This window comes from Salvelinus namaycush, unplaced genomic scaffold (assembly GCF_016432855.1).
Source record: "Salvelinus namaycush isolate Seneca unplaced genomic scaffold, SaNama_1.0 Scaffold467, whole genome shotgun sequence".
Classification (NCBI taxonomy): Eukaryota; Metazoa; Chordata; class Actinopteri; order Salmoniformes; family Salmonidae; genus Salvelinus; species Salvelinus namaycush.
The window spans coordinates 145,066-164,148 of record NW_024061161.1 but is presented as its reverse complement, the minus strand read 5'-3'; the positions used below and the strand labels follow the sequence as shown (position 1 = coordinate 164,148).

Below are 19,083 nucleotides of genomic sequence, written 5' to 3'. Positions count from 1 at the left end.
TCTGTGCACGTGTGTGTGTCTGGTGTGTGTGTGTGTGTGTGTGTGTGTGTGTGTGTGTGTGTGTGTGTGGTGTGTGTGTGTGTGTGTGTGTGTGTGTGTGTGTGTGTGTGTCTGGTGTGTGTGTGTGTGTGTGTGTGTGTGTCTGGTGTGTGTGTGTCTGGTGTGTGTGTGCCTGGTGTTTGTGTGTCTGGTGTGTGTGTGTGTAGTGGGGCGTGTAGGTTACTAGGTCCTAACCTTTTTCTGTTATTTTTATCGGTCCCCACATCCTGCTCTCTCTCGCTCTATCTCTCTGTCTCCACCCTTCATTCACTCTCACCACCCTCCATAGCCACTTTAACTGCAGTACACACACACACACACAACAAAAGTCCATATCTGCTTCTTCAGTCAAAAACAAACGTCCAGTCAAATTGGGTTTTGTGGAGAAGGAGGAAGGAGAGAAGATGACTACTCTCAGAACAACAGTAGTCGTTTTACTGGGTGAGTTGTGCTGTACTTGTTATTATGGCTTTCAGATTATTATTTATAGAACACCAACAGTCAGTCTTCTTTTTCTTCTTCTCTGAAGGTTTCTACACCTTCTGCCAGGAGACAAGTAAGTTTTGTGCCATTGTCTAAGTTGTGTGTGTGTGTGTGTGTGTGTGTGTGTGTGTGTGTGTGTGTGTGTGTGTGTGTGTGTGTGTGTGTGTGTGTGTGTGTGTGTGTGTGTGTGTGTGTGTGTGTGTGTGTTTCTGAATGTGTCTGACTGTGTTGTGTACCCCCTGTTCCCCCCGTCCCAGGAACCTCAGTCCTAGGAGCCTCAGTCCCAGGAACCTCAGTCCCAGGAACCTCAGTCCCGGGAACCTCAGTCCCAGGAACCTCAGTCCCAGGAGCCTCAGTCCCAGGAACCTCAGTCCCAGGAGCCTCAGTCCTAGGAGCCTCAGTCCCAGGAGCCTCAGTCCCAGGAGCCTCAGTCCCAGGAACCTCAGTCCCAGAAACCTCAGTCCCAGGAGCCTCAGTCCCAGAAACCTCAGTCCCAGGAGCCTCAGTCACAGGAACCTCAGTCCCAGGAACCTCAGTCCCAGGAGCCTCAGTCCCAGGAACCTCAGTCCCAAGAGCCTCAGTCCCAGGAACCTCAGTCCCAAGAGCCTCAGTTCCAGGAGCCTCAGTCCCAGGAACCCCAGTCCCAGGAACCCCAGTCCCAGGAACCTCAGTCCCAGGAGCCTCAGTCCCAGGAGCCTCAGTCCCAGGAGCCTCAGTCCCAGGAGCCTCAGTCCCAGGAGCCTCAGTCCCAGGAGCCTCAGTCCCAGGAGCCTCAGTCCCAGGAACCTCAGTCCCAGAAACCTCAGTCCCAGGAGCCTCAGTCCCAGAAACCTCAGTCCCAGGAGCCTCAGTCACAGGAACCTCAGTCCCAGGAACCTCAGTCCCAGGAACCTCAGTCCCAGGAGCCTCAGTCCCAGGAACCTCAGTCCCAAGAGCCTCAGTCCCAGGAACCTCAGTCCCAAGAGCCTCAGTTCCAGGAGCCTCAGTCCCAGGAACCCCAGTCCCAGGAACCCCAGTCCCAGGAACCTCAGTCCCAGGAGCCTCAGTCCCAGGAACCTCAGTCCCAGGAGCCTCAGTCCCAGGAGCCTCAGTCCCAGGAGCCTCAGTCCCAGGAGCCTCAGTCCCAGGAACCTCAGTCCCAGAAACCTCAGTCCCAGGAGCCTCAGTCCCAGAAACCTCAGTCCCAGGAGCCTCAGTCACAGGAACCTCAGTCCCAGGAACCTCAGTCCCAGGAACCTCAGTCCCAGGAGCCTCAGTCCCAGGAACCTCAGTCCCAAGAGCCTCAGTCCCAGGAACCTCAGTCCCAAGAGCCTCAGTTCCAGGAGCCTCAGTCCCAGGAACCCCAGTCCCAGGAACCCCAGTCCCAGGAACCTCAGTCCCAGGAACCTCAGTCCCAGGAACCTCAGTCCCAGGAACCTCAGTCCCAGGAGCCTCAGTCCCAGGAGCCTCAGTCCCAGGAGCCTCAGTCCCAGGAGCCCCAGTCCCAGGAGCCTCAGTCCCAGGAGCCTCAGTCCCAAGAGCCTCAGTCCCAGGAACCTCAGTCCCAGGAGCATCAGTCCCAGGAGCCTCAGTCCCAGGAGCCCCAGTCCCAGGAGCCTCAGTCCCAGGAGCTTCAGTCCCAGGAGCCTCAGTCCCAGGAGCCCCAGTCCCAGGAGCCTCAGTCCCAGGAGCCTCAGTCCCAGGAGCTTCAGTCCCAGGAGCCTCAGTCCCAGGAGCCCCAGTCCCAGGAGCCTCAGTCCCAGAAGCCTCAGTCCCAGGAGCCTCAGTCCCAGGAGCCTCAGTCCCAGGAGCCTCAGTCCCAGGAGCCTCAGTCCCAGGAGCCTCAGTCCTAGGCAGACCGTTGCTGTACGGCCCCTCAACAGCCCTAGAGAAGACTGTAGAAGAATTCCAGTGTGAAGTGCTGCATTACCCTAAAGAAGAGTCCATCCTCTACCAGCTATTCAGGTGGGTGTTGCTGTATTGTAGGGAATTCAGGGGGTAGCCCTGACCGAGAGTCAAACGACTGTCAACCCAAAACCTTAGTTGTTACGCCAAAATATCATTTTCTGAACCTTTGCTAAGTGTTTGGTTAAGATCGCTACAATATCTACCTCAAGACCCTAAGTACTGGAGATCTGACAGGAGGTGTTGTCAAAATGAATATATCAGCAGGCAAGTAGGCTAATCAATTCAATGCAGTGCCTAGGGGGTAGGGTTCTAGGGGTCAATTTGAAACTCACATGAGACAAGACCTTAAAGATGCACAATGCAGTGCCTAGGGGGTAGTGTTCTAGGGGTCAATTCGAAACTCACATGAGACAAGACCTTAAAGATGCACAATGCAGAAATCGCTCCGCCATTTCCTGGTTGTTAAAATTCGAATAGTTCGCCTAATTGCAGTTTATGTGACAAAACAAGCATGTATAGTGTAGAGAATCATTGTACCCTAAACCGCTGTGAAGTATCTTTTCAATAACCAATATCGTATCTTCAGCTGTTTGAAGCTGGTGTACAAAAATTAAAGTAAAAGATGCAAAAACAAATCTTAAGAACGGGAAGCATAGGAATAGCACACATAGAACAGATCTACCGCTTCTGAGACTTGCTTTTAATGAGGATTACAGATCCTCATTAAAAAAGCACTTCATGGCTACCGACATGTGGGTCGCCCACAAAAAGTTACATATTGCAGCTTTAAGGTTCTACAGAGCCCTGTCAATATAATGCCATGTAAACAATACAATAAAATATACATTTTACCACTGTTATGTATCCAATCCATTACTGTAATCTGTCCTCAGAGAAGGTGACCGGTCCAAGACCTTAGGCTTCTACAGTGCTCTGTCTGGTGAGATGGCCAATTTCCCTCTGTTCATCACTGCTTCCTACGAGGGCCACATGGTGTGTGTAGCCAGCGTCCTGAACAACACAGTAATACAACCCACAGTCAGTCAAAGACACCACCTCAGAGTAGTCGGTGAGTCGTAGGCCCTGTATTAATACTTTTGTTTTGTTCTGGCAGAATTAGCATTGGAGGGAATGGCTGCCATTTTACGGGCTCCTAACCAGATGTGTGTTTTTCGCATTGTTTGTAACTTATTTTGTACATAATGTTGATGCTACTGTCTTTTATGACTGAAAAAAGCTTCTGGGTATCAGAACAGTGATTACTCACCTCAAACTGGACAAAGATTTTTTTCTTTAATGAGCGAAATATATAATGTTTCTCCCAGACAAGGCTCAAGTCCCCTTCATTCGCATTAAGAAAATAAGGAAATACAGGGGGCGAAGATCAGGGTGCCTTGTGAGAATCCGTCGGAGAGTGGGTAACCCGCCTCTACCATCCGTTCTATTAGCCAATGTGCAATCACTGGAGAATAAACTGGAAAAGCTCATTTTGAGACTATCCTACCAATGGGACATGAAAACCTGTAATATCTTATGTTTCACCAAGAATGACAACACGGATAATATACAGTTGGCTGGGTTTTCTGTGCATCGGCAGGACAGAACAGCTACGTCCGGTAAGACGAGGGGTGGGGGTGTGTGTCTATTTGTCAATAACAGCTGGGGCGCGATGTCTAATATTAAGGTATTGCTCAAGGTATTGCTGAAGTAGAGTACCTCATGATGAGCTGTAGACCACACCATCTACGAAGAGAATTTTCAGCTATATTTTTCATGCCGTCTATTTACCACCACAAACTGATGCTGGCACTAAGACCGCACTCAACGAGCTGCATAAGTCCATAAGCAAAGAAGAAAATGCTCATCCAGAAGTGGCGCTCCTAGTGGCCGGGGACTTTAACAGACAAACTTAAATCCGTTTTACATAATTTCTACCAGCATGTCACATGTGCAACCTGAGGGAAAAAAACTCTAGACCACAGACTGTCCGCAATAGGCTGAGAGAGGCTGGACGGAGGGCTTGTAAGCATGTTGTAAGGCAGGTCCTCACCAGACATCACCGGCAACAACATCGCCTATGGGCACAAACCCACCGTCGCTGGACCAGACAGGACTGGCAAAAAGTTCTCTTCACTGATGAGTCGTGGCTTTGTCTCACCAGGGGTGATCGTCGGATTCGTGTTTATTGTCGAAGGAATGAACGTTACACTGAGGCCTAGACTCTGGAGTGGGATCGATTTGGAGGTGGAGGGTCCGTCATGGTCTGGGGCGGTGTGTCACTGCATCATCGAACTGAGCTTGTTTTCATTGCAGGCAATCTCAAGGCTGTGCTCCCTCATGTGGTACCCTTCCTGCAGGCTCATCCTGACATGACCCTCCAGCATGACAATGCCACCAGCCATACTGCTCGTTCTGTGCATGATTTCCTGCAAGACAGGAATGTCAGTGTTCTGCCATGGCCAGCGAAGAGCCCAGATCTCAATCCCATTGAGCACGTCTGGGACCTGTTGGATTGGAGGGTGAGGGCTAGGGCCATTCCCCCCAGAAATGTCCAGGAACTTGCAGGTGCCTTGGTGGAAGTGTGGGGTAACATCTCACAGAAGACCTTGCACATCTGGTGCAGTCCATGAGGAGGAGATGCACTGCAGTACTTAATGCAGCTGGTGGCCACACCTGATACTGACTGTTACTTTTGATTTTGACCCCCCCTTTGTTCAGGGACACATTATTCCATTTCTGTTAGTCACATGTCTGTGGAACTTGTTCAGTTTATGTCTCAGTTGTTGAATCTTATGCTCATACAAATATTTGCACATGTTAAGTTTGCTGAAAATTAACGCAGTTGACATTGAGAGGACGTTTCTTTTTTTTGCTGCGTTTACAATGTCTTCACAGAACTACAATTTCCTCATAGAACTAGAATGTACTCATAGAACTTGAATGTCCTCAGGTAATTCAAATGTCTTCATATAATTAGAATGTCCTCATAGAATTTGAATGTCTTTATACAATTACAATGTCTTAATAGAACTAAAATGTTTTCACAGATCTAAAATGCCCTCCTAGAATTAGAACACAACATTATCAGATTCTATGGTTGTACTGTATGGTTGTATGTGTTCTCCCACAGTCCCAGTCAACGGTGCAGAGGTTGTAGTCCAATCAGGGTCTGTGGAGTTCTACGAAGGGAAGCCACTGTCCCTACGTTGTAACATCACCAAAGGGAACCACGTCTCCTACCAGTGGCTGGTGGATGGGAAGCCCCTCCCCCTGTCTCCTTTACACAATCAGACACAGGAACAACTCTTCATCTACAGGTACTGTATTGTGGATGGTCTGTTATTACTGGGCTGTCTGGTCTGTCTGTCTTGTGTTTGTCTTTCAGACGTTCACTTTTGCCCACCTGAAGATGCATCTTAGATCATGGGTGCATTGGATATGCAAAAAACTGAAGAGAACTGATATATTTAATGACAAATACACCATTCCAGTCACATAGATCTTCGTCAATGTTTTATTATTTAGCTTCTTGAAAATATGTGAAAACTCACTGGAAATATTGTTGACAATATCTGTATTTGTATGCTACAGGATGGTGCTCGAGGACAGCGGGGAGTACACCTGTGTTGCTACCAACCAACTCAACTTGACCGAGGTCTACTCCTCCAGGAGCACTGCCAAGGTCATCAAGGTCAAAGGTCAGAGGTCAGGGGTCATTTGTATCACATAATTATGGAGTAGGGTGAAGTTTCCCCTAGACGCTGATCTTGAGTCAGTTTAGCATTTTCCACACTAATGCTTAAGGTTAGGCTTGGGGGAGGGGAAGCTGATCCTACATATGTCCCTAGGGGATACTCAGAGATAGAGGGCTCTAGTGCCAAAAAAAAAGTTTTTGCATGGGCAGCAACATAGAGGGATTTCACCATTATGAATTAGTCAACTGGGTGGGACTTCCTATGGGTTAAGGAAGGATCACATAATTCCATCCGGGTCATCAGGAGGGATCAGCCTATGAATTATGTTCGTGAGCAAACATTCCATAACTGCAGCTGACAGTATATCACCAACCTTGGCTTTATACCTGTTCAAACAACACAATGCAAGTGGCAGTGTGCACCCTTTCAGTTTGTTTACCAACTCATAGAAGTAGTAGAAGAAGAAAATTGACTACTTCAAAATGGAAATGCCCTCAATGGTGCTGCCCGTGCTCTCACAGATGTCATAATGGGACCGATACAAAGAAGAGTCCTCTATTATTCTTTATGGCAGTGGTTATCAACCTTTTTGGTTACTGTACCACCAACTGAATTTTGCTCTGCCCGTAGTACCCCTCATGTGCATTTTACCAGTAGGCCTGTGGTCTCATCAGTCTTCTCAAGTACCCCCTGTGGGTAGGCCAAGTACCCCCAGAGGTCCTAGTACCATGGTTGGAAACCACTGCTCTATGGGGAAACTTCACCCCGGAGCTAGAAACAGGGTGGCATGCGCAGACCAACTGGCAAGTGTCTTCACTGACATTTTCAACCTCTCCCTGACCTAGTTTGTAATAACTACATGTTTCAAGCAGACCACCATAGTCCCTTTGCCCAAGGAAGCGAAGGTAACCTTCCTAAATGACGACCGCCCCATAGCACTCATGTCGGTAGCCATGAAGTGCTTTGAAAGGCTGGTCATGGCTCACATCAACACCATCATCCCGGAAACCCTAGACCCACTCCAATTTGCATAACGCCCCAACAGGTCCACAGATGACGCAATCTCAATCGCACCCAACACTGCGCTTTCCCACCTCGACAACGTTGAGACAGCTTATAGGAAGGAGGTCAGAGACCTGGCCGTGTGGTGCCAGGAAAACAACCTCTCCCTCAACATGAGCTCAAAGGAGATGATCGTGGACTACAGGAAAAGGAGGACCGAACATGATCCATCTCTCCAGAAATAAGTCCCTCACTGTTGCCGCTTGTTATAGACCCCCCCCCCCCCCCCCCCCCAGCCCCCAGCTGTGCCCTGGACATCATATGTGAATTGATTGTCTCCCATCTATCGTCAGAGTTCGTACTGATAGGTGACCTAAATTTGGATATGCTTAACACCCCGGCCGTCCTACTATCTAAACTAGATGCCCTCAATCTCACACAAATGATCAAGGAATCTACCAGGTACAACCCAAAATCCATAAACATGGGCACCCTCATAGATATCATCGTGACTAACTTGCCCTCTAAATACACCTCTGCTGTTTTCAACCAGGATCTCAGCGATCACTGCCTCATTGCCTGCGTCCGTTATTGGTCCGCTGTCAAACGACCACCCCTCATCACTGTCAAACGCTCCCTAAAACACTTCATGTGAGCAGGCCTTTCTAATCGACCTGGCCCTGTCATGCCCTGATCTGTTTCACCTGTTCCTGTGATTGTCTCCACCCCCTCCAGGTGTCGCTTATTTTCCCCAGTGTATTTATCCCTGTGTTTCCTGTCTCTCTGTGCCAGTTTGTCTTGTATGTTAGACAAGTCAACCAGCGTGGTTTTCCCGTACTCCTTTGGCCGCCTTTCCTTACAGTTCTCTGCTGCCAATGACTGGAACGAATTGCAAAAATCACTGAAGTTGGAGACATATCTCCCTCACTAACTTTAAGCGTCAGCTGTCAGAGCAGCTTACCAATCGCTGCAGCTGTACACAGCCCATCTGTAAATAACCCAACCAACTACCCCTACCTCATCCCCATATTTGTTTTTGTTTTTCTGCTCTTTTGCACACCAGTATTTCTACCTGCACATCCTCATCTGCACATATATCACTCCAGTGCTAAATTGTAATTACTTCACCACTATCGGCCTATTTATTGCCTTATCTCCTTACTTCATTTGCACACACAATATACAGATTTTTCTATTGTGTTATTGACTGTACGTTTGTTTATCTCATGTGTAACTCTGTTGTTTTTGTCGCACTGCTTTGCTTTATCTTGGCCAGGTCGCAGTTGTAAATGAGAACTTGTTCTCAACTGGCCTACCTGGTTAAATAAAGTTTTAAAGAATAAAGAATTAAAAAAAATAAAAATAAAAATAAATCACATCGACGGGGTTGTAGTGGAGCGGGTCGAGAGTTTCAAGTTCCTTTCTGTCCACATCCCTATGCATAGTCACTTTACCCCTGCCTCCATGGTCAAAATACCTTGACTAACCTTTTCCCCCGCACATTGACTCTGTATCGGTATTCCCTGTATATAGCCTTGTTATTGTTATTGTTGTTAGTGTTACTTTTGTTTTTATTTTTTACTTTAGTTTATTTAGTAAATATTTTCTTAACTCTATTTTCTTAAAACTGCATTGCCAGTAAGGACTTGTCAGTAAGGACTTGTCAGTAAGGACTTGTCAGTAAGGACTTGCCAGTAAGGACTTGTCAGTAAGGACTTGTCAGTAAGGACTTGCCAGTAAGGACTTGTCAGTAAGGACTTGTCAGTAAGGACTTGTCAGTAAGGACTTGCCAGTAAGGACTTGTCAGTAAGGACTTGTCAGTAAGGACTTGCCAGTAAGGACTTGTCAGTAAGGACTTGTCAGTAAGGACTTGCCAGTAAGGACTTGTCAGTAAGGACTTGTCAGTAAGGACTTGTCAGTAAGGACTTGTCAGTAAGGACTTGCCAGTAAGGACTTGCCAGTAAGGACTTGTCAGTAAGGACTTGTCAGTAAGGACTTGTCAGTAAGGACTTGCCAGTAAGGACTTGTCAGTAAGGACTTGTCAGTAAGGACTTGCCAGTAAGGACTTGTCAGTAAGGACTTGTCAGTAAGGACTTGCCAGTAAGGACTTGTCAGTAAGGACTTGTCAGTAAGGACTTGTCAGTAAGGACTTGTCAGTAAGGACTTGTCAGTAAGGACTTGTCAGTAAGGACTTGTCAGTAAGGACTTGCCAGTAAGGACTTGTCAGTAAGGACTTGTCAGTAAGGACTTGTCAGTAAGGACTTGTCAGTAAGGACTTGTCAGTAAGGACTTGCCAGTAAGGACTTGTCAGTAAGGACTTGCCAGTAAGGACTTGTCAGTAAGGACTTGTCAGTAAGGACTTGTCAGTAAGGACTTGTCAGTAAGGACTTGCCAGTAAGGACTTGTCAGTAAGGACTTGTCAGTAAGGACTTGCCAGTAAGGACTTGTCAGTAAGGACTTGTCAGTAAGGACTTGCCAGTAAGGACTTGTCAGTAAGGACTTGTCAGTAAGGACTTGTCAGTAAGGACTTGTCAGTAAGGACTTGTCAGTAAGGACTTGCCAGTAAGGACTTGTCAGTAAGGACTTGTCAGTAAGGACTTGTCAGTAAGGACTTGTCAGTAAGGACTTGTCAGTAAGCATTTCACTGTAAGGACTACACCTGTTGTATTCAGCGCACTTGACAAATAACCTTTGATTTGATTTGATGGGGTTAAACACCCCCTCATGTAATTCTAACAGAAACCACTTGATGTCACCAACATTTTTAACACTTTCCCTGGATGCCACTAGTCTTTCCCTGGATATCACTAGTCTTTTCCTGGATGCCACTAGTCTTTCCTTGGATATCACTAGTCTTCCCTGGATGCCACTAGTCTTTCACTGGATATCACTAGTCTTTCCTTGGATATCACTAGTCTTTCCCTGGATATCACTAGTCTTTCCCTGGATATCACTAGTCTTTCACAGAATATCACTAGTCTTTCCCTGGATATCACTAGTCTTTCCCTGGATGCCACTAGTCTTTCCCTGGATATCACTAGTCTTTCCCTGGATGCCACTAGTCTTTCCCTGGATGCCACTAGTCTTTCCCTGGATATCACTAGTCTTTCCCTGGATATCACTAGTCTTTCCCTGGATGCCACTAGTCTTTCCCTGGATGCCACTAGTCTTTCCCTGGATATCACTAGTCTTTCCCTGGATATCACTAGTCTTTCCCTGGATATCACTAGTCTTTCCCTGGATATCACTAGTCTTTCCCTGGATATCACTAGTCTTTCCCTGGATATCACTAGTCTTTCACAGAATATCACTAGTCTTTCCCTGGATATCACTAGTCTTTCCCTGGATATCACTAGTCTTTCACAGAATATCACTAGTCTTTCCCTGGATATCACTAGTCTTTCCCTGGATATTACTAGTCTTTCCCTGGATATCACTAGTCTTTCACAGGATATCACTAGTCTTTCCCTGGATATCACTAGTCTTTCCCTGGATATCACTAGTCTTTCCCTGGATATCACTAGTCTTTCCCTGGACATCACTAGTCTTTCCCTGGATATCACTAGTCTTTCCCTGGATATCACTAGTCTTTCCCTGGATATCACTAGTCTTTCCCTGGATATCACTAGTCTTGCTCAAATAAAAATGTAATCTGTCTCATCACAACTGTTTAAGTCAATCCACTAAAACAATTTTGAGGTAACATTTTTCTCATTTAGCAAAAGGTATTTATTAAATCTAATGAATTAGATCTATAAACATTCTATATACACACTGAGCGTACAAAACACTAGGAACACCTGTTCTTTCCATGAAATAAGTTGTACATTTTCCTGTGTGGCTCAGTTAGCAGAGCTTGGCGCTTGCAACGCCAGGGTTGTGGGTTTGATTTCCAGGAGTGACCAGTACAAGAAAGAATTCTGCCCTCTTATTTCCCTTCAAAATGTGTTTACCGAAGTATAGAGGCAGGTAGCCTAGTGGTTAGTGTTGGGCCAGTAACCCAAAGATTGCTGGTTTGAATCTCTGAGCCGACTAGGTCAAACATCTGTCTGTGCCCTTGAGCAAGGCACTTGACCATAATTGCTCCTGTTAGTTGCTCTGGATAAGAATGTCTGCTAAAATGTAAATTGACAGCCAGTATACAAATATATATATAGTATACACATATCTAAGTCTTACCAAACGATGCTTTTTTCTTTTAGAAAAGAGACGTTTCCCTGAAGGGGGTTGTTTTCCTCCAAGTTGCCCTCTCTCTCCTGTCTAGGGCAGGAGTTTTCCCTGGTCAGGTCCCGCGGTCAGGAAAACTCCACCCTGCGTATTTCTCAAAGCTCCTGACAGCTAAAAGGGATTCTGTCATATATTTATATTTATTTTTTATTTTTTGTGAAGTCAGTGGATTGTATTAAATCAAACCCTGTATTCAGATGATATCTTGTTCAAAACTCTCTCCATCCATCCTCTCCTCTCTTTCAGAGCTCGTGTCTGAACCGGACCTCCACATCCTGGTACTGAAGGAAACAGACGGGACCTACATTGCCCACGTCACGTGTCAATCACTCAATGGGACTCCGCCCATCACCTTCTCCCTCTACAGCAGGTCAGAGTTCATCAGCACGGAGACGGTTGACGAGCGATTCGCCACGTTCTCTATTCCAGTGGTTATAGATCTCCACATGGGCTTTCTACAGTGTCAGGCGGAGAACGGAGACCGGGTGGTGTACGGTCAGTGGAAGGCCATGCACGTTGGTGAGTCTGTCTCTCTGTCTGTCTGTCTCTTTGTCCGACAGTCTGTTTCAAGAAAAGGATTTGACCTATAGTTCTGTTCTCAGCACTCAAGACCCACTAGACTTATCACCCACTGGACTTATCACCCACTAGACTTATCACCCACTAGACTTATCACCCACTAGACTTATCACTCACTAGACTTATCACTCACTAGACTTATCACTCACTAGACTTATCACCCACTAGACTTATCACCCACTAGACTTATCACCCACTAGACTTATCACCCACTAGACTTATCACCCACTAGACTTATCACTCACTAGACTTATCACCCACTAGACTTATCACCCACTAGACTTATCACTCACTAGACTTATCACTCACTAGACTTATCACCCACTAGACTTATCACCCACTGGACTTATCACCCACTGGACTTATCACCCACTGGACTTATCACCCACTGGACTTATCACCCACTAGACTTATCACCCACTAGACTTATCACCCACTAGACTTATCACCCACTGGACTTATCACCCACTAGACTTATCACCCACTAGACTTATCACCCACTAGACTTATCACCCACTAGACTTATCACCCACTGGACTTATCACCCACTAGACTTATCACCCACTAGACTTATCACCCACTAGACTTATCACCCACTGGACTTATCACCCACTGGACTTATCACCCACTGGACTTATCACCCACTAGACTTATCACCCACTGGACTTATCACCCACTGGACTTATCACCCACTGGACTTATACATTCTCATACATTGAAACTCATCATTTCATGTTTGCATCCCAAATGGCATCCTTTTTCCCTACAGAGTGAAAATGTTTTTGCTTTGGTCAAAAGTAGTGCACAAAAGTAGTGCTCTAAAGTTGCCATTTGTGTCGCTGAGTATATCTACCCCCCCCCCCCAGTTCCAGTAGGTGGAGCTGTGACGATGCACTACGACACCGACGTGGGAGAAAACTTCTCCATTGTGGGCCTGACGTTCTACTGTTCCGTGGAGAGGGGAACCTTTCCCCAGTACCGCTGGTTCCTCAACGGAACTGTTCTAGAAGGCCGTGGAGACTTCTACTGGGTGCAGAACCAGACGGGGCAATCCATTTTGTTGTTATCTGTGGGGAAGAGCAGTGCCGGAACGTACCATTGTGATGTGTCCGACAGCTTTGATGGCACTACGGTGATCAGCAGTGAGGAGAGGTACATCGATAAAGAAGGTTTGGTCTGAGATTAGTTTTTTATTTTTCTTAAATATATTTTTCTTGGATAGAGAGAGATAGCTGAAAGAGCAGTGGGCCAGATTCAAACCCATGCTAGCAGTGGTACATTGAGGCCGGATTCAAACCCATGCTGGCAGCGGTACATTGAGGCCAGATTCAAACTCATGCTGGCAGCGGTACATTGAGGCCAGATTCAAACCCATGCTGGCAGTGGTACATTGAGGCCGGATTCAAACTCATGCTAGCAGCGGTACATTGAGGCCAGAGTCAAACCCATGCTGGCAGCGGTACATTGAGGCCACATTCAAACTCATGCTGGCAGTGGTACATTGAGGCCAGAGTCAAACCCATGCTGGCAGCGGTACATTGAGGCCAGAGTCAAACCCATGCTGGCAGCGGTACATTGAGGCCAGAGTCAAACCCATGCTGGCAGCGGTACATTGAGGCCAGATTCAAACCCATGCTGGCAGTGGTACATTGAGGCCAGATTCAAAACCATGCTGGCAGTGGTACATTGAGGCCAGATTCAAACCCATGCTGGCAATGGTACATTGAGGCCAGATTCAAACCCATGCTGGCAGCGGTACATTGAGGCCGGATTCAAACTCATGCTAGCAGTGGTACATTGAGGCCGGATTCAAACCCATGCTGGCAGCGGTACATTGAGGCCGGATTCAAACCCATGCTGGCAGCGGTACATTGAGGCCGGATTCAAACCCATGCTGGCAGTGGTACATTGAGGCCGGATTCAAACCCATGCTGGCAGTGGTACATTGAGGCCGGATTCAAACCCATGCTGGCAGCGGTACATTGAGGCCAGATTCAAACCCATGCTGGCAGCGGTACATTGAGGCCAGATTCAAACCCATGCTGGCAGCGGTACATTGAGGCCAGATTCAAACCCATGCTGGCAGCGGTACATTGAGGCCACATTCAAACCCATGCTGGCAGCGGTACATTGAGGCCACATTCAAACCCATGCTGGCAGCGGTACATTGAGGCCGGATTCAAACCCATGCTGGTAGCGGTACATTGAGGCCACATTCAAACCCATGCTGGCAGCGGTACATTGAGGCCAGATTCAAACCCATGCTGGCAGCGGTACATTGAGGCCACATTCAAACCCATGCTGGCAGCGGTACATTGAGGCCACATTCAAACCCATGCTGGCAGCGGTACATTGAGGCCAGATTCAAACCCATGCTGGCAGCGGTACATTGAGGCCACATTCAAACCCATGCTGGCAGCGGTACATTGAGGCCACATTCAAACCCATGCTGGCAGTGGTACATTGAGGCCGGATTCAAACCCATGCTGGCAGCAGTACATTGAGGCCAGATTCAAACCCATGCTGGCAGCGGTACATTGAGGCCAGATTCAAACCCATGCTGGCAGCGGTACATTGAGGCCAGATTCAAACCCATGCTGGTAGTGGTACATTGTACAAAGGCTCCAGACACAGAGACTTAGACCACTGGACCATCCCAGGCATGAGAGTCTTTGCTTGACTGGAATTGTGTGTGTGTGTGTGTGTGTGTGTGTGTGTGTGTGTGTGTGTGTGTGTGTGTGTGTGTGTGTGTGTGTGTGTGTGTGTGTGTGTGTGTGTGTGTGTGTGTGTGTGTGTGTGAATCTTACAGACACATGGCTCTACATAGGGTCAATGGGTTGTATGTAGTTCAATCAAAGCCTGTATTCAGATGTTTGAAGTTGTTTTTGTTTGTTTACCTCTTCTTCTTCCTCTGCCAGTGTTGAACCACCTCCCTACCGTGGTGGTGGCTGTTGTGTTCGGCTGTTTCCTCTTCCTGGTTACCTTGGTGACCACATGTTGTTTCATTGGTCTGCTGTACGGTGAGTGTACACTGTTGACTTTTTCTCCTCTCTCTCGTCTCTCTCGCTCCTCTCTCTTTTCAGTTTGTCTCTCTGTCTCTCTCTCTCCTCTCTCTTTTCAGTTTGTCTCTCTGTTTCTCTCGCTCCTCTCTCTTTTCAGTTTGTCTCTCTGTTTCTCTCACTCCACTCTCTTTTCAGTTTGTCTCTCCGTCTCTCTCTCTCCTCTCTCGTTTCAGTTTCTCTGTTTCTCTCGCTCATCTCTCTTTTTTCAGTTTGTCTCTCTGTTTCTCACACTTCTCTCTCTCTTTTCAGTTTGTCTCTCTGTCTCTCTCGCTCCTCTCTCTTTTCAGTTTGTCTCTGTTTCTCACACTTCTCTCTCTCTTTTTTCAGTTTGTCTCTCTGTTTCTCTCGCTCCTCTCTCTCTTTTCAGTTTGTCTCTCTGTTTCTCTCGCTCCACTCTCTTTTCAGTTTGTCTCTCTGTTTCTCACACTTCTCTCTCTCTCTTTTCAGTTTGTCTCTCTGTTTCTCTCGCTCCTCTCTCTCTTTTCAGTTTGTCTCTCTGTTTCTCACACTTCTCTCTCTCTCTTTTCAGTTTGTCTCTCTGTTTCTCTCGCTCCTCTCTCTCTTTTCAGTTTGTCTCTCTGTTTCTCTCGCTCCTCTCTCTCTTCAGTTTGTCTCTCTATTTCTCTCGCTCCTCTCTCTCTTTTCAGTTTGTCTCTCTGTTTCTCACACTTCTCTCTCTTTTCAGTTTGCCTCTCTGTTTCTCTCGCTCCTCTCTCTCTTCAGTTTGTCTCTCTGTTTCTCTCGCTCCTCTCTCTCTTTTCAGTTTGTCTCTCTGTTTCTCACACTTCTCTCTCTCTCTCTTCAGTTTGTCTCTCTGTTTCTCTCGCTCCTCTCTCTCTCTTCAGTTTGTCTCTCTGTTTCTCTCACTCCTCTCTCTCTTTTCAGTTTGTCTCTCTGTTTCTCTCGCTCCTCTCTCTTTTCAGTTTGTCTCTCTGTTTCTCACACTTCTCTCTCTCTTTTCAGTTTGTCTCTCTGTTTCTCTCACTCCACTCTCTTTTCAGTTTGTCTCTGTTTCTCTCGCTCCTCTCTCTCTTTTTTCAGTTTGTCTCTCTGTTTCTCTCACTCCACTCTCTTTTCAGTTTGTCTCTCTGTTTCTCTCGCTCCTCTCTCTTTTCAGTTTGTCTCTCTGTTTCTCTCGCTCCTCTCTCTCTTTTCAGTTTGTCTCTCTGTTTCTCTCTCTCCTCTCTCTTTTCAGTTTGTCTCTCTGTTTCTCTCTCTCCTCTCTCTTTTCAGTTTGTCTCTCTGTTTCTCTCACTCCACTCTCTTTTCAGTTTGTCTCTCCGTCTCTCTCGCTCCTCTCTCTTTTCAGTTTGTCTCTCTGTTTCTCTCACTCCACTCTCTTTTCAGTTTGTCTCTCTGTTTCTCTCACTCCACTCTCTTTTCAGTTTGTCTCTCTGTTTCTCTCGCTCCACTCTCTTTTCAGTTTGTCTCTCTGTCTCTCTCCTCTCTCTCTTTTCAGTTTGTCTCTCTGTCTCTCTCTCTCCTCTCTCTTTTCAGTTTGTCTCTCCGTCTCTCTCCTCTCTGTTCAGTTTGTCTCTCTGTCTCTCTCCTCTCTCTCTGTTCAGTTTGTCTCTCTGTCTCTCTCACTCCACTCTCTTTTCAGTTTGTCTCTCTGTCTATCTCGCTCCTCTCTCTTTTCAGTTTGTCTCTCTGTTTCTCTCACTCCACTCTCTTTTCAGTTTGTCTCTCTGTTTCTCTCGCTCCTCTCTCTTTTCAGTTTGTCTCTCTGTCTCTCTCGCTTTTCAGTTTGTCTCTCTGTTTCTCACACTTCTCTCTCTCTGTTCAGTCTCTCTCTCTGTCTCTCTCCTCTCTAACTGTGCAGTGTTCTCTCTGTCTCTCTCCTCTCTCTCTTTTCAGTTTGTCTCTCTGTCTCTCTCTCTCCTCTCTCTTTTCAGTTTGTCTCTCTGTCTCCTCTCTCTCTTTTCAGTTTGTCTCTCTGTCTCCTCTCTCTCTGTTCAGTTTGTCTCTCTGTCTCTCTCTCTCCTCTCTTTTCTGTTTGTCTCTCTGTCTCTCTCTCTCCTCTCTCTCTTTTCAGTTTGTCTCTCTGTCTCCTCTCTCTCTTTTCTGTTTGTCTCTCTGTCTCTCTCTCTCCTCTCTCTCTTTTCAGTTTGTCTCTCTGTCTCCTCTCTCCTCTCTCTCTTTTCAGTTGGTCTCTCTGTTTCTCACACTTCTCTCTCTCTTTTCAGTTTGTCTCTCTGTCTCTCCTCTCTCTTTTCAGTTTGTCTCTCTGTCTCCTCTCTCTCTTTTCAGTTTGTCTCTCTGTCTCCTCTCTCTCTGTTCAGTTTGTCTCTCTGTCTCTCTCTCTCCTCTCTTTTCTGTTTGTCTCTCTGTCTCTCTCTCTCCTCTCTCTCTTTTCAGTTTGTCTCTCTGTCTCTCTCCTCTCTCTTTTTTCTGTTTGTCTCTCTGTCTCTCTCTCTCCTCTCTCTCTTTTCAGTTTGTCTCTCTGTCTCCTCTCTCCTCTCTCTCTTTTCAGTTGGTCTCTCTCGCTCCTCTCTCTTTTTCTCCACTTCTCTCTCTCTCTTTACCACTCCTTAATTAAAATTACTTTTACGTGTCACAAATTAATATCTTAACCCTAACTCTGTTGCCTGTTTTTCCCACAGGGAAAAGACAGTATCTTGTTGAAACGTCTACGTAAGTGAATTTACTTCCAGTAACAACCTCAGCCCTGAGATCTCACCTGTTTCACCAGGTGTATTTCCAACCACTACAGCGGCCAGATATTCATCCCCGTATTCCTCCATCTCCTACAGGCTGGATCTCAAGTTGGGTCTGGAGATGCACAACATAATGGTGTCTGATGATGATGAAGAGTTCCTGGGTCGCCCGTGCATTATGGTGTGGCCGAGGATGATAACCAAGTTTTGTGTGTGTGTGTGTTTGTGTGTGTGTGTGTGTGTGTCTGTGTGCGTGTGTGGAAAGATAATAAGTACAAGTAGTTCATTTCAAACTTCCCCACAGAGTGTAACAGAGTCCCCTTTTCTCCCAATGAAGGATGAAGAGGAATACATGGAGGATGAGGGAGTGGTAAGAGCAGCCAGAATCGTTGACTCAGATCAGGTAATGTAGCCTAGATCAATCAATCAATTAATTAATCAACTAACCCATCAATCAACCAATCAATCTATTATAATCCATCCATTCACCATGAATCAGTTAACCAATTAATCAATCAATAAATTAACCAATCAATCAGACTGATGTCACTGATCCACAGGGGGAAGTAGAATCAACAGACGAGTGGCTGTGGCTACAACAGGAACTGAAGACCTTGGAGGATGAAATTCCAGAAAATAGCTTTTAAATTCTACAACCATCTAAAAAGAAGCGATTCCTACACATTCCATCACAAAGCCCTCACCTACAGAGAGATGAACCTAGAGAAGAGACCCCTCAGCCAGCTGATTCTGGGGCGCTGTTCACAAACACAAACAGACCCCACAGAGTCCCAGGACAGCAACACCAATTTGTAAGTCGCTCTGGATAAGAGCGTCTGCTAAATGACTTAAATGTAAATGTAAACACAATTAGACTCAACCAAGTTATGAGGAAGCAAAAAGAGAACTATTTGACATACTGGAAGTAATCACCCCAAAAAACAGAGCAAATTAAAATGCTATCTGGCCCTAAACAGAGAGTACACAATGGCAGAATACCTGACCACTGTGACTGACCCAAAATTATGTACAGACTCAGTGAGCATAGCCTTGCTATTGAGAAAGGCCGCTGTAGGCAGACCTGTCTCTCAAGAGAAGACAGGCTATGTGCACACTGCCCTCAAAATGAGGTGGAAACTGAGCTGCACTTCCTAACCTCCTGCCAAATATATGACCATATTAGAGACACGTATTTCCCTCAGATTAAATAGACCCACAAAGGATTTGAAAATAAATTAAACATTGATAAACTCCCATATCTTCTAGGCGAAATACCAGTGTGCAATCACAGCAGCAAGATTTGTGGCCGTTGCCATGAGAAAAGCGCAGCCAGTGGAGCACAAACAACATTGTAAATACTACCTATACTTGTGTTCATTTATCTTCCCCTACTATTCGTACTACAACTATTTGCACGTTGCTAAAACATTGTACATAGCTAATAATATAACA

At 46.4% G+C, this 19,083-nt stretch overlaps 1 protein-coding gene across 3 annotated transcripts; it reads left to right on the top strand.

Annotated features, from left to right (window-relative positions):
- The first annotated feature begins 248 nt into the window (after positions 1-248).
- Positions 249-18,666, top strand: LOC120041443 (mucin-17-like). 3 transcript variants are annotated; one of them, XM_038986405.1, is made up of 13 exons: positions 255-480; positions 569-595; positions 780-2,466; positions 3,303-3,478; positions 5,540-5,726; positions 6,001-6,107; positions 11,580-11,852; positions 12,779-13,081; positions 14,831-14,932; positions 17,578-17,608; positions 17,728-17,812; positions 17,969-18,034; positions 18,192-18,666. In XM_038986405.1, the coding sequence occupies exons 1-13, from the start codon at positions 444-446 to the stop codon at positions 18,276-18,278; spliced, it is 3,168 nt and encodes a 1,055-aa protein (XP_038842333.1). In that variant the 5' UTR covers positions 255-443; the 3' UTR covers positions 18,279-18,666. The 3 variants fall into 3 exon arrangements, 2 of the variants coding, with proteins under 2 accessions (XP_038842333.1, XP_038842334.1); XR_005475891.1 differs by lacking the exon at positions 18,192-18,666 and having other exon boundaries at positions 249-480; positions 12,779-13,064; positions 17,969-18,001; XM_038986406.1 differs by lacking the exon at positions 569-595.
- Positions 18,667-19,083: the final 417 nt, after the last annotated feature.

Excerpts from the sequence above, each read along its gene's own strand:
- LOC120041443 (XM_038986405.1), top strand. The coding sequence starts at position 444 with ATGACTACTCTCAGAACAACAGTAGTCGTTTTACTGG. Across the intron at positions 13,082-14,830 it reads GAGGTACATCGATAAAGAAG|TGTTGAACCACCTCCCTACC; the intron begins GTTTGGTCTGAG and ends TTCCTCTGCCAG. Across the intron at positions 18,035-18,191 it reads GAATCGTTGACTCAGATCAG|GGGGAAGTAGAATCAACAGA; the intron begins GTAATGTAGCCT and ends ACTGATCCACAG.